Here is a 15459-nt window from a genome sequence, read left to right on the forward strand (position 1 = left end):
CACACACTTAATACACAGATCGCATTCAGGACAAACGCCAGCCCTGCAATTATGTGTCAACATGTACAATATTTAAATGGGAAAACTTGCACACAAAGAATGGCACACATTCACACACACACACACACACACACACACACACACACACACACACACACACACACAAGCCCAGAGGCAGGGTCAGATCAAAGGGAGAGAGAGGTAACTCCCTGGCTGTTCTTGGCTGCACTCCAGAGATAACAGCACTGAGGCTTTTGGTGGGCCTTGGAAGAAAAGCAAGGTGCTATATTACCCATACAGATACACACACACACACACACACACACACACACACACTTCCTCATGCCAGGAAGCCCTCTCTCATCATTGAGGCATAATCCCTGCCTTAAGAGAGGAAGATGTGGTCAGGGGCACACACAGAAAGGAGAATGAGGAGAGGCAATGGGAGTGGTGGAGGGAGAGACAGAGAGAGATGGGGAGAGAGAGAGAGAGAGAGAGAGAGAGAGAGAGAGAGAGAGAGAGAGAGAGAGAGAGAGAGAGAGAGAGAGAAAGAGAGAGCAGGACAAAGCCTGAAGAACGAGAGAGGGGGAATGAATGAAAGAGATGGGGGCAGGAGCAAGGGCAGAGACAGACAGACAGACCACATGCAAGACTCTGAAAGGGAGATGGGCAAAGACACATACAGATGGAGAGAAAGCGGGAGGAGGAGGAGGAGGAGGAAGATGAAGAAAAAAAATCTGAGGGGCAGGCGGTGGCCACTGCACAAATATTAGCTTACAACACAAGCTGGCCTTTGATGGCGTCCGAGGGGCGTGGGGCTCCCTCCACACTCCGCTCCGCAAACAGCCCCACAGCCCCCGGGCCACGAGAGCGCCGGGCCGGAGTGGACCGGGCGGCTGGCGCTGCGCTCAGCGTGACGGCCGAGTAGTGGGCCGTAAGAGAGCGCACACACGCGCACACACACACACACACACACAAACCGCGGAGCCCGGGAGGAGTGGGGAGGAAGAGCGGTCACGCCACAAACCAGGAAGTATGTGCAACCAAAGCGCACGCTCTGCACGCACAAGTTTTATTTTCTGTCTGTGTACGTCAGATGGAGGACTAGCTGTCTGTTGTAGTTTTTAAAAAACGATTTCATAGTGAATTTAGGAGCATGTACCCAGAAAAGAATTCATAACAGCTCACTACAACCACATATTTGTGTACGCATCAACTCGCACATAGGCGCACACAAACACACACGCACGCACGCACGCACACACAGGCAGGCACACACACACGCACGCACGCACAGACACACACACAGGCAGGCACACACACACGCACGCACGCACAGACACACAGGCAGGCACACACACAGGCAGGCACACACACACGCACGCACGCACAGACACACAGGCAGGCACACACACACAGGCAGGCACACAAACACACACGCACGCACGCACACACACACAGGCAGACACGCACAGACACACACACAGACACACACACAGGCAGGCGCACACACGCACACACACACACGCACGCACAGACACACACTTGCCTGGTGTGTCCCAGGGAGTCCTTCCATATGGGCAGCATGGCCACCGGTTTGATGGCGCACTCCAGGATGGCCAGCGCCAGGGCGAACTCCCGCGCCTTACTGCACATCTGCACGGCCTTGCACCAGTTCGACCTGCAACAGGCAGCCACACGGGCAATGATGGGGTCAAAGAAATAAAACACACTTTCACACTGTAACCGGTGTCCTCCAACTTGTTTGAACCCTGAGGAACACAACAGGACAGAGTGACCCTATACAGTTTGACCCCTGTTGACCCCTGTTAGAACCCTGAGGAGACGCACGTCCCGGACCCACCTCTTGTCCCCGACTGCCCCGTACCTGTGGGAGGCCCAGTTGGGGTGCAGGAAGGGCGCGGGGATGTTGTTCTCCAGCTGGATGATGGTCAGCCGCAGCGTGGACACGGTCAGCGCCTTGGAGCCGTGCACCGAGCCGTTCCACTTGAAGTCGCCGGCGGGCGTCATGCAGAACTTGTGCGCCAGGTGGCGGCGCTTGTCGTGGTCCTCGCGGTGCTGGTGCTTGTTGAGGGCCAGCGTGTTGCCGCTGTACTGGTTGTGGTAGACGCGGTACTTGCCCTCCTGGCCCAGCTTGAAGAAGTGGCTCAGGGCGCCCTTGGACGCCAGCTCTCGGCCCGACGCCGCGCTGCCGCCACGCGTGCTCACACGGGCGAGGTCACCGCCGGGGGTCGCTAGCAGGATCTGTAGGGGGGGGGGGGGGGGGGGGGAGGGCGAGTGAGAATGGCCGCCACAACATTGTGTAGCAACAGCAGCAGCAGCACACAACATGGACACTGTGAACACACAACAGCATCTCTAAGGAAGCCACCAGAGTGTTTCTCTCCTGACCATCACTCATGCACTGCATCACAGCTCCACTCTAGTGACCACAGACATACCTTTGTTGTAAGCACAGTTGACTATACTGAACTGTGTGTGTGCATAAGACAGAAAGTCCTATGTGTGTGTCTATTTGGGTAATCTCCTCACCTCCTTGAAGCCCTGTGTGTGTGTGTGTGTGTGTGTGTGTGTGATCCCCTCACCTCCTTGTAGCCCTGTGTGTGTGTGTGTGTGATCTCCTCACCTCCTTGTAGCCCTGTGTGTGTGTGTGTGTGTGTGTGTGTGTGTCTCCTCACCTCCTTGTAGCCCTGTGTGTGTGTGTGTGTGTGTGTGTGTGTGATCCCCCTCACCTCCTTGTAGCCCTGTGTGTGTGTGTGTGTGTGTGTGTGTGATCCCCTCACCTCCTTGTAGCCCTGTGTGTGTGTGTGTGTGTGTGTGTGTGTGTGTGTGATCTCCTCACCTCCTTGTAGCCCTGTGTGTGTGTGTGTGTGTGTGTGTGTGTGTGTGTGTGTCTCCTCACCTCCTTGTAGCCCTGTGTGTGTGTGTGTGTGGGTGTGAGATCTCCTCACCTCCTTGTAGCCCTGTGTGTGTGTGTGTGTGTGTGTGTGAGATCTCCTCACCTCCTTGTAGCCCTGTGTGTGTGTGTGTGTGATCTCCTCACCTCCTTGTAGCCCTGTGTGTGTGTGTGTGTGTGTGATCCCCTCACCTCCTTGTAGCCCTGTGTGTGTGTGTGTGTGATCTCCTCACCTCCTTGTAGCCCTGTGTGTGTGTGTGTGTGTGATCCCCTCACCTCCTTGTAGCCCTGTGTGTGTGTGATCCCCTCACGTCCTTGTAGCCCTGTGTGTGTGTGTATGTGTACGTGTACGTGTATGTGTGTGTGTGTGTGTGCGCGCGCATGTGATCCCCTCACCTCCTTGTAGCCCTGTGTGTGTATGTGATCCCCTCACGTCCTTATAGCCCTGTGTATGTGTGTATAGGTGTATATGTGTGTGTGTATGTGTGTGTGTGTGTATAATCCCCTCACCTCCTTGCCGTCCTTGTAGCCCTGTGTGTGTGTGTGTGTGTGCGCGCGCATGTGATCCCCTTACCTCCTTGTAGCCCTTCTTGGTGTCGTGGTCGGCCGCGGCCGCCTGCTGGCTCTTCAGCTGGCTCAGCTTGCTTTCGGGGTTCCTCAGGCGCGTCACCATGCGCGTTGGGGGGCCCTTCACTGGTCCACCCGCCTCGCCGTTCGCCTTCTCCTTCCCGTCTGCTGCTGTCGGAAACACACACACACACACACACACACACACACACAGGTGAGTGGCCATAGTTCCACTCGCACACACATTGAATGGACTTTAAGAACACCTGTGATTTGAGTCCCCATCCAAATAAATAAGAATACTGGTATCTACAACTCAAAAGGCCACACACACACACACACACACACACACACACACACACACACACACACACACACACACTCTCAATCAAACTCAAAAGGCCTGAATGCCTCAGAGAGTGGTGAAAGGCTCCAGTGGAAGACTTCAGTGCCAAATGGAGGGTACACAGAAATTCAGGTAAACAGAGGTTTCTTCATGTGGCTAAGAGTCTGTGAGGTTTGAGCGATTCAGCACACCAATCAAAACATTTTTTCCATGGGTGTAGTAGTAGTAGAACTATGTGGGTGAAATGGAGTGGTCAGCTGAGACCTCAGGTAGTAATCATCTAATATCAAAGCAGTTCTCCGTGTTATGCAGAGGACCAGACGGTTTGGGAAAGAAACCCCCAAGTTGCTTATGGAATAATGTAATGGTGAGACTTAAGTGGGAGGTAGGGGAGTAAACAGCCCGCGCGCGACTGTGACTGACTGACTGGCTGACCTGTGGCGTCCTGGCCGGACTTGTCGGCCGCGTCACACTCCTCCTGGCTCCTGGGGCCTCCGGAGATGGAGAACTGGCTGCTGTTGCTGTTCTCGTCAGCCGTGTGGGGGGGCTGGCTGCTGGCCGGAGACCCCCCCTCGCCTGGCTGAGATGCAGGCTTGGACTCCGCAGCCTTGTCTGCAAGAGAGGGAGGAGGGTGGGTGGGGTGGGTAATAGGGGACTGAGTCATATTTCTTACAACAAAACAGCTTTTTGCAAATCAAAAGATCACTCACACTAAAATTAAATGAAAAACAGTGAAATGTAATTTCTTTGTTTGGAAACAAAAAACAAAAACATAAGCAAAGAGCAACCAGATTTTTTTCGCACAAAGCCACACCAAGCGCAAAACAGTCTGCTCAAACGCTTACGAGAGACGGAAACATGCTGCCGGCCAGCAGACACAGTGGCACAGATGACGAAACACAACACTGGGCTAAAATGACCAGGGATAGGGGATGGACACCGCTGTGACGCTGACAACGGCGGAGAGGCACAGCCATGAGAGTTATATGCTAGCCAACAGCGCCCTCTTGTGGCCGTCAGCAGTCGACTTGCCGGGCAAAATTGGAGGGAAACTTCAACCCAGCAGATTGTGAACATGTGATTCCCACTTTTGACAGTAAATTCATATATTCCTAAAGGCCTTTACACAGAGCTGTTTGAAATAGAGGTAGGCGGAAATCTGGCCTCCAATTATAAATACAATGGGATCTTCTGAGCAATTCAATTTAATTCAATGCGGAAACGTAATCCTGCTAAAAGCGGCATACTTTTCTAAGCCAGGGACACGTCGCTCCATGGCTCTCACGGACACCCACAGAACCGTTCTGCAGCAACACATAGCGGTTCTACAGCACTGCCAACAGCCCGAGAGCTGAAGGTCACGTCCCTTGGTTCCTCCTCTGGGGAGAAGAGCTTCGGCCTCACTTCAGATCCGGCTCCATTTCCCATTAAGGGTCGAGGAGGAGCACTGAGGGCTCTGGGCCTCGTCAGGACAATCCTCTCCCGGGAGGCGGCTTTGCCGCTGATGGAACCGTTACATAAGGCCTCACACCACACCAGTGCTGCTGTTTATCTCATTACACTTGTGTGTGCACGTGCAGCAGGCATTGGCCAGCCATTCCCCATCAGAGAACACCGCCCGCTATATCCTAACACAAGTTCTACTTATTGTTTCTAGAGCAGCAGGCCTCACTTTTGGTTGTCTTATTTCTACAGCCATTTTATAACTCCACCACCAACTCACATTTAAATGAATGTGTCATGATACTCTATTATTAAAACACCCGCACTACACCATGGCTTACTCGTACATCACACTGACTTAACATCATTTGCCAAATGATTAATTCTAAATGTAAAGTAACATAATTTGCCAAATGACTAATTATAAATGTGAAGTATTCAACTCCCCTCACACGGGCCTCCTAACGGTCATTAACATGCCTCCACTCTTTACATAACTCCATTTAAGGAAAGGAGCTGAAGCAGCATCCCTGTACACGAGACATTCCTTGTTATGATCTTGTGTGTCTGCTAGAATGAAGCTCCATGTTTATATCCCCAATGAGATGCTGCACTCTTTACTCCCTCTGGCCTCTCCACACCCCTACTGAGGCTTACAGCCAAACAAAAACAAACAAACAAACAAACAAACAAACAAACAAACAAGCGGAAAGCTGTGGGGTCAGACAGCCATACAGTAGTGGCTCAGTGGCGTGAAAGCTCCGGTCACAGCAAAGCGGAGTGTTTACACGGCAGGGGTTGATTGGGGTTTGAGATGACGCAATCAGACAGAGCAAGCTTGAAGCTACCACTGGGTGCATCTCCCCACACAGCAGGCAAGACAGGGGGTGCTGTCCAGTTACGCTCGAAGGGCCATTAGCGAAAAAGGCTCCTGAGAGAGAAGAGGATGGAAACTGAACAGAGGGAGCTTGCTGGGCCTTGGAGGGAAAGGAAGGGCCCAGAAAGAAACTGCAGGAAGCCTTCAGATGTTTACTGCTGCTGCTGCTGCTGGAGATGCAAGGGGAGCAGAGGGGCTCCAAAGCAACAGAACTCAACGAGAGAGAAGAATGGGAGGATGCATGGAGGGGGAGAGACAGAGAGAGAACAGTGAGCGGGGAGCCCAGCAAGGCAGGGAAGCTGGAGGAGGGGGAAACACCCACACACTGAGAGAATGGATGGATGGAGGGATGGAAGGACAGGTGGATGGAAGGGATGAAGGAGCCCTCGCATGCCTGAGGCCCACAGCAGCTGATCCAGAACCAGCTCAGCACCAGAGAGTCCAACACCAGGCAGGCTTGTGTGGGCTGGGAGATGCTGGCCCTGAGTCAGTTGTTGTGCTTGGGCAAGTGCAGGCTCGTTTTTGCATGACAGATGGAGAGGGGGGGGGCCCCGTGAACAGGATTGTACCTGCTGGCTCTGGCACCTCCGCAGAGCTGTCAGGGCCCTCGTCCCCCATCTCCCCCGAGCCAGGGGGCCCGTCGGGAGCCTCTGCGGCAGGACTCGGAGCCCTGGTGGAGGGGAGGGACGGGTCCGCGGAGGGCGAGTCGGGGGGCTTCAGGGCCTCAGGGCTGCCACTGGCCTCCGGACCAGCAGAGGGCGACTCTGCTACAGAGGAACATTTGACCTCAAATCAGACGGAGGAAATCAGGGCTGACAGCTGTCAGTCTTACATCCAGCGCCTCCACTCACACATTTAATAGGACCAGCATTCTGAACAACGCATAGAACCTGGAAGGCATTGGACTGGAAGTTGTTAATGCATAGGAATTGAAGAGGGATTTCTTTACTACAAGAAATCAAGCTTCTTCCATACCTACCATTTGTATTTTAGGTCATGATACTGCTTCTGTCTTCACAAACTATACACACTATAAACAATACTAATAGCGTTAGATAAAGCAACAATCAGAAGGACAATACCCAATTGCGCTTATACTATTAAGTGAAAGTTGAAAGACAAGCCTTTAGGATCACATTAAGTGATTTCAAATAAACAGGTATTTAAATTCTGCACATATCATGAAACATCCAAAGAAACATTACCCATGTAAACACCTAGAAGGACACAGTTTTGTAAGTAAAAGGGCAAATCCAACATTATGAGCAGTGTAATGCAACATTATGAGCAGTGTAATGCTACATTATGAGCAGTGTAATGCAACATTATGAGCAGTGTAATGCTACATTATGAGCAGTGTAATGCTACATTATGAGCAGTGTAATGCTACATTACCTCCTGGGGTGGCCTCCTCAGTGCCTGTGGGTCCTGAGGTAGACTTCTCGCCTTTTAGTGACTCGGGGGACTGCTCAGGTTTTTCGTCCTTCTTGTTCCTCTCTTCCTCCAAAGCGTTCCGTCGCTTCTCCTCCTCCTCCTGGCGGGCCTTGAGTCGGTCCAGAATCTCCTCTGAAGAAAGGATGAGAAAAGAAAAGAAAGAAAAAATGACAACCAGATGAGAGACACGTCCGTGTTAAAAGATGGTGCCATTAATTTTGAGTCGCATCCTAGGGACTGGATAAAGACATTCAGTGCATAATGATGGGAGGGGGTGGGGGAGCAGAACTCCAGAATGCTCAGATCTCACAAGCCTGGTCTTCAATGGTCTTCATACACATGTTTGTGTTGGCATACATCAGGTCACACACACACAAACAAACACACATGAACGCATGAACACCTTTCACAGCTTGCTCTCACCTGTCAGACACAAATCAAACATGTTCTATCCAAACCATGTCCTTGAAAAAAAAAAGACATATAGACACACACACACACCATCGTCAGTGTGTCAGAGGAAACTGGGGGAAATATTTCACAGTCGCAGATTTGGCACAAACCAATGCGCGCAGATATTCATTGTAACCTCACATAGCAATGTGAAAGTCCATTCAGAAGTTACCGCTATCCCCATTTAAACCCTCGAACGTGAAGTCATTCTGGAGCAAAACATGAAGTCCAGTACAGGTTTTCAAACAGTGTTAAGATCTGCGTGGTTAGTCTAATGTCAAATCACTTCTCATCAAACATGCATCCCATACACTGTAGGCAGAGGCCTCTACTATGGACAATGTCCTGGTTAGGGAGATAAGCATGTTCCCTCCTAAGTAATGAGGCAAGTATTCAGCCCAGATCAAAGCTGAATGTAAGTACTGACAACGCACTCCCCATTATAAGAGTGTCCCTGTGTGCGTTGTCTTAGAAAGCCCCTCCTGTTTGTCTCTTTGGGGGGAGGGGGAATTCAGGTGCAGCCCCCCCATCTCTCCCTGCACCCGGTGCCCTCTGGACTCTCAGTGGGCAGCACAATGCGGCCACTTATGGGCAGCCTTGGCTTGAGGCGGACTTTACTTGGCACAGGCCAGTGGGAAGGGCAGGACAACCAGGGGACCTGGGACTGGGCCATAACATCCCTCTCCTTCCCTCCCTCCCTCTCTTTCTTTCTCCCTCCCTTCCTCTCTCTCCCTCTCCCTCCTTTTCTTCTCCTGCTTCTGAAACTGTAATTCAGACCCAGGCTAACTGGTGCTCTGTAGACACTTTAGTTGGTCTCTGCAACACACTCTCACTCTGTCTGTCCCTCTCAGTTCTGACGTCTCGTCCACTCTGTGTTGCCAGTGCCTTTCTCCTCTCTCCTTGGCCCCTCATCAGCCCTTAAAGCTGCTTGGCCAAGCTGCTTGATCCTGCCCACAATGCCAACCAACTCATCCCCCACAACCACACAACCACACACACACCTACAACCACATAAAAAATAAGGAGAAAAAAAACTCCACATATCTACAAAATAAAGCCACCTGACATGACCCAGCCAACAGGAGGTGCACACATGCAGCAGTATAAGAGGGTCTGTGTGGCCGTGTGGAGGCAGATGGGGGAGGGGACACCAGGGCTGGTGGAGGTGGCGGTGGCGGTGGTGGTGGTGGCGGTGGTATGCCACTATAGGGTGAGTGGGTGGGTTGGGAGCGGGGGAGGGGAAGTGGAGAGGTGATTATCAGACCGAGGCAGGGAGGAGGGAAGGAAAGGCAGCCAAGTTAATGATAAGGCCAGTGCAAACAAAACACGAGGGAGAGAAGACCCTGCCGAGCGGCAGATACGCACACATGAGAAATGACTTCCTCTCCCTCTCTCCCTCTGTGTGTGTGTGTGTGTGTGTCTGTATTCGTGTCAAGAATTGGCAAAACAATTGCCTTCACTATCTGCAGGAGGAGCACAATAGCCTGGCGGGTGGGCGGTAAGCAATCAGCCGACACCGAGAGCAAAATTGGAAGATGATGATTGGTCATCACATGGAGATTGTGACAAGAGACGGATACTAGCGGGAACGAACGGGCCGACAGAAAAGGGAGTGTGTGTGTGTGTGAAAGACAGGAGAGAATGAGGCACAGAAAGACATGTACACGCCACAAAGAGAGGGAGAAAAGGAGATAGAGAGATAAAGAGGGAGAGAGAGAGAGGAGAGAGAGAGAGAGAGAGAGAGAGAGAGAGAGAGAGAGAGAGAGAGAGAGAGAGAGAGAGAGAGAGAGAGAGAGAGAGAGAGAGACTACACCCAATACAATGCAAGGAATGTGCCTGTTAGATCATCCTATAATAGTACCAAGCATCACTGAGGAATCTAAGGAAGTGCGAAGCTCTAGAACAGATATGGCTCTCATTCTCTCGGGTGCAGGCTGTCAAAAGAATCCTCATGTCTTGATGTTCACAATGGCTGGCTTTGTGCTCCTCTCCTCTCCTCTCTGAAGTGGAGGTCTAGACTTGCTCTGCTCTACTCGTTCTGCTCAGCTTCTCACCTCTCCAACCCAGAGCACCAGAACTACAATGAACTCGACGTCTCCTCATTTATAAGGATGCTCAATTTCCCTCATCAAGGGTGTTAACTAAAGTCATCACCGGATGCGAGGTTCCCATTAGCCGCAACAGGCAGAAAATGTGTTCATAACACCAAGCAGTTCTGCCAAGGGTCATTTGAGACACTTAATAGGTTAGCTTAATGAAGCGGATAAAAACTAATGGCAAGCTGCAGTGTTGCCAATTGACAGGAGTGGGACAACAGATGCATCAGGAGAAATTAAGGGCTAAAAAAAGTTCAGCTGAACGTCACTCGAGAAATACACTGAGCCAGAGTGTCCTATCTACTTTTTTTCCGTAAGTGTGTAATTCAAGACCAAGACACTCAACACCTCCAACATCATAAAACAACATAAACTCAGACCTACAGTAGTCTCCAGTTTTTGACGAAACTCTAGCTTGTCTACATTGTATTGATGTTACTGACACTGAGACACACAACACCTGAAACTCTACCTGGATTTGATTCTTGTTTGCAAGATGAGAAGATGCAACACCAAAAAGCACATCCAAGATCTTATGAATAGCTATAGTTTTGCTTGAAATGTCTTTTTCTCACCTATATTTAATTAATTTTCTGTGCAGTGGTCACGTACTCTACTCTTTACACTCCACACATGGCAAGGACAGGCCCTTACCGTTGGCAGCGGTGAGGTAAGCCTTGTTGTTGGTGCGGGCCTTGTTGGTCAGGTCCTCCGTGATGTCCATGTGCGACTGGATCTCGGGGTGCATCTCCTCCAGCGCGGCGTACAGCTCGCTCTCCCAGTAGCTCTTGTCCAGGGTCTCCATCAGCTCGGCCAGCTGCACCCGCGTGCTGTAATACCAGATGGACTTGTTCTCGTGCTCGCCGTCCTCCTCGCTAGAGATCAGGGGGATCGGACGGAGGAGAGGGTTAGTGTTGGGGCTACCAGGAGAGACCAGGCCAAGGGCGGGCGAGCTTGCCTGTGAGGGCGGTCAGAGAAGCTGCAAAGTTTTTAGGCCAACCTAGGCTGTCGATCGGATATCGATCGGATCTATCTACCTACATCAACCCATACTGGGCATCAAAAGTGATTAGAAGTATCTGGAGAACCACACAAACTTTGAATGGGATTTTATGTGCATTTCAGGAGTCATAAACAAGCAATTTGTAATTTGCCCTCCTCATTCACCCCCCACACCCATAGCTCTAACTTTCGAATATTTTACTTATATTATTTATAGTGGCACAGACTAATGGTTTGAACTTAATACTCATGGGAACACCAAAGGCCTGAACAAAATGATGTATTCTGGCGCTAATGTGCTCAAGTCCCAATAGGCCAAAGCACAGGACTATTCATGGATCCCCAGGGGCTCATTCCTCTGTCTGCACATGCACCCATCTCCACCACGCTTAGTTACAGCCCCGCCTGCATTAGTGACTCATCTCCCAGAGTCATTTGGGACTGAGCGAATGTCAGACGCAGGTGTGTTCGTTTGGGGCCGCAGCCAAATACTGAGGGGAAGTTGATCTATAGGAGGAAGTTAGATCTGACCCGGAGGACACATAACCACATGTGCACGTCCACGTCTAAAAGTAGGGTTCAATTAGCCGTCTGGCTAGGCGGGATGTAACTTGATTTGACCTACTTAATAAGAGTGAAATGCTTGATGGCTAGCAAGAGTTGTCTTCCCCCCCCACACACACGTGTCTGAAACATTACCGGGCGCTTGCCGCGACATCTGATGCCGTCTTAAGTGGAATTTGATCGAGCGCCGAGAAATCACTTTGCAACAATGGAGTTGAGATTTTCATTCTCGGACATGATGCAAATGCAGTTTCAGATAGCAAGTGATTTCGGTGACTGGTCTCACAGCTGGGGAGATACTGAAGAAATGGTGAACTGATGGCTTATTTTCACATTAAGTAGTGAGACATGCCAGTCTGACAAGCCAATAATGTTTAATAACGGTAACTCTGACTTAGTAGAATATGGATGTTTTTCGGAATGGGTTTCAGAGATTATTATAGTATGAAACCATTATGATTAATGCAGTCCATATAAATCAGTACAGTTTTACATTGGACTATACAATATTTAGTACCAATTTGACTTTTCTATTACCATTACCACCTATGCTCATTTAATTCTCATACTTTGTCTTTTTTGCCTTCCATTTTGATAACCACAACCTCATCAGTTTTCCTATATTTGCATTTGGTCATGCCAATGCCACTGAATGAACACCATTCAGTTCCTGTGTAAGGATCACAAATACATATTATAATGCATGTTGATGATTGAATCCTGGGAGTAACAACCGTATGAATCACTGATAGTGAATGAGTCACCCTTAGGCACAGACCACCATATGAATCACTGACAGTACAGTACAGACTACTCTCCTGGTGCTGCTACTTACACAACTACACGGCGGTTGAGGAACCAGTACTTCCTGCGGTGTCGGTCGTAACCGATGGGCTCCTGGCGGATGTAGGGCCGGCTCTTCTGCGCCTCGGTGACGCTGTCGCCGACGCCAGGCACCTGGTGCGCCACGCACACCTCGCACTGCCACTCGTCCTCAGGCACCTCCACCAGCGGCGGCTTGACGCACTCCAGGTGGTAGACGGCCGAGCAGGTCTCGCAGCAGAGCAGGTCGCCCAGCTTGTGGCACACGCGGCAGTGGTCGTCGTACGTCACCACGCCCTCGGACATGAGCTCCTCGCGCGCCAGGTTGGTGGTCAGGAACTGGTCCACCAGGAACTGGAGCACCTTGACCTTGGACTCGAGCGGCTCGAAGGGGTACTCCTCGCCCTCCTGCACAGGCAGCACGTGCTGGTACTCGGGGTCGCTCTCGCAGTAGGCGCGCACCACCTCGGGCCACGTCATGCCGTCGATGAAGTAGAGCGTGGAGTTGACGCTGTCCTTGAGGTCGGCGGGGCCGAACGTGGTGTTGGACGAGTCCTCCTCGCGCAGGATTGCCTTGAGCAGCGCGATGTGCGTCTCGGCGATCAGCGTGCACTGCTCCTGGCCCGCCAGCGCCGCGCTGAAGTCCTCGAAGCGGAACGGCGACAGGCGCAGCACCGTGCTGAAGTTGCGCAGGACCTCGTAGACGGCGGCCACGTTCAGCATCTGCTCGGGGGGGATCAGCAGGTCGTCCGACGACTTAGGGAGCTCCAACTGCGGGATCTCCTTCTCCTCAAAGATGGGTGATCGGGGCCGGCGAGCACGCGGCCTCCTCCTACCTGAAGAGGGGAGAAACGGGGCAGAAGAAACATTAACATCTGCTTGTGCACTAGACTCAAACATCTGTAAGAAAAGACACACTCAAGGCAATGCAAGGCAATGTATAAATATTTACCATCAACTGCCTTCAACTGTTTTATGTTAAGCAATTTCCCAGACACACACATGCTCAAAAGAACCATAAGTGGTTCCATTTTTCACATGGCTGCTTAAGACCTCATCACTGGAGAGTTAGGCTTAGTCCAGCAACAAGTAAAAACATCAGATAACTATATGGAAATTTTGTTAGGCAATACTTTGCACTTGGAAGGCAATGTACACTAGAAATTGAATGAATGCCACCATATGTCATTTTCCGATAGATTAATTACAGATTACACTGAATTCTGGACATTACCAACTGATACATCACTAAATAGGAAAGAGGACATAATCCTATTAATCTCTAGGCTCTTTAATAGCGCCACAGTTCTAGGCAGGCTACTTGGACGGCCAGCAACAATCTTCATATAACAACCCAATTACATGCTAAAACATCATTTCATTCCAGTACAGTCAGTACACTGAGCAAACCACAACCTTTATTTAGTAAACTACGTTTTTACACAATTACACGAGAGATACCCTGTCTGGAGGACTAATCGAAAATGAAGACAAACATTCATGTCCAGTTCTTCATTAGTTCCACAAAGGCCGTTCAGTGTGCTGGCCCTGCCAGGTTAAAGTTTGGCCCATGGACACAAAGTGCACCCCGCTGAGCCAATGAATCGCTTGCCTCTCAATACAGGCTTTCACAGCAAGGGACACTTATTGGTCAGCGGCATAATCCACGATTAGGACATGTGCGGGAGACCCACAACATGTACCTACCAGGCGGCCTAGTCTCACATTCTGAGCGCGGAGGGTGAACCTGATCCTTATTGGAGTGAAATAGGTCACCCCGCTACTCGCGAGCCTTTTTAAAAACACGGTATTTGTCTATCTGCGCTCTATTACATAACCACTCAAGAAAAAAAGGGGAGAAGCTAAAGAAAACACCTTCAGATGCCATCCAGCTATGTTTTTTTCCCTGCTCACTGTAGGGAAAGCATTAAAAAGGCCTTATAGTCCTACTGGAATGAACTGTCCATGACCAAAACAATCCAAGCACATCTGAGTGCTGTGTGTGTGTGTGTGTGTGTGTGTGTGTCTGTGTGTGTGTGGGTGTAGTCCTCTGTGACCCAGAAGAAATAAGGTTTCAGGCCTAGCACTACTGAGGAAACACTGAGGAGTTTGTGTATCTGAAACTGAAGACTGCAGAAGCAGGTGATGGTTCACAAATAAACCCTTGGTGTCTCATCTGCTTCAATCAGTTTCACTCTGACCGAAAATGAGTTTTGCTCTTTTTGGTAACAAGTAATAGGACTGTCACGGGACTGTTACTGGTAATCCCTAGATACAACTCTTACCACCTGAGAATTCATCTCAAACAAAACTAGCTTGCATAGCTAAAAGCTTGCTGCCTTTGTGAAAATCATGCTGTGAACTAAGCTGAATTTAAGTCAATGTCTTTATGTATGCAGATCCCTTCGCTTGGGGTCCAAAAATGTAAATAGGCTGAGCTGGCAGCTGGTGCTTTACCCATTCCACATGTTGGACAACCACTAGGATTTTGTTCCAAATAAAAAGATTAATGGTGCCCGATTAACCAGAAGAAAAAAAAAATCACACCTTCAGCATGAAGATAAAAACAGTAGCAGTCACTGGCTGGCTGAACTGTGAACATGAATGGCAAATAAGTCCCATCTCTTGGAAAGGTGAGTCTCATGTGAAGTGTTAGAGTACGCAAGCTCTCAGCCTTTGTTCTTCCCACATAGTGTATTTTCTGCCTGCATGTCCTCTCTGAGTGCATGGGCTCTCCCTTTCTCCTAAACTACTGCTGGGTCAAACACTCATACCTGACATACAGGACTAAGGAACGAACATCCCAGCTCACATTTAAACATGATTGCCTCCTTCCAACACGAAATAAAATTGTACTATAACTATGTGGATACCGTTTTTAGACTTGATTTAGATTTAGTGTTATTTAGTATAATTTTTATTTTAGTATATTCTTTTT

At 50.1% G+C, this 15459-nt stretch overlaps 1 protein-coding gene across 1 annotated transcript in view; it reads right to left on the minus strand.

Annotated features, from left to right (window-relative positions):
- The window catches only part of LOC121718245 (nucleosome-remodeling factor subunit BPTF-like), a 43331-nt gene that overhangs the window by 25721 nt on the left and 2151 nt on the right, over nucleotides 1-15459 (minus strand). Inside the window, exons 2-10 of the mRNA XM_042103179.1 lie at nucleotides 12535-13357; nucleotides 10788-11008; nucleotides 7546-7716; nucleotides 6720-6917; nucleotides 4266-4442; nucleotides 3495-3655; nucleotides 3428-3439; nucleotides 1889-2265; nucleotides 1550-1681 (exon numbers count right to left, since the gene is read on the minus strand). Coding sequence (XP_041959113.1) covers nucleotides 1550-1681; nucleotides 1889-2265; nucleotides 3428-3439; nucleotides 3495-3655; nucleotides 4266-4442; nucleotides 6720-6917; nucleotides 7546-7716; nucleotides 10788-11008; nucleotides 12535-13357 — 2272 coding nt within the window. The remainder of the gene's footprint in view (nucleotides 1-1549; nucleotides 1682-1888; nucleotides 2266-3427; nucleotides 3440-3494; nucleotides 3656-4265; nucleotides 4443-6719; nucleotides 6918-7545; nucleotides 7717-10787; nucleotides 11009-12534; nucleotides 13358-15459) is intronic.

Source organism: Alosa sapidissima, chromosome 9 (assembly GCF_018492685.1).
Source record: "Alosa sapidissima isolate fAloSap1 chromosome 9, fAloSap1.pri, whole genome shotgun sequence".
NCBI classification, from domain to species: Eukaryota; Metazoa; Chordata; class Actinopteri; order Clupeiformes; family Clupeidae; genus Alosa; species Alosa sapidissima.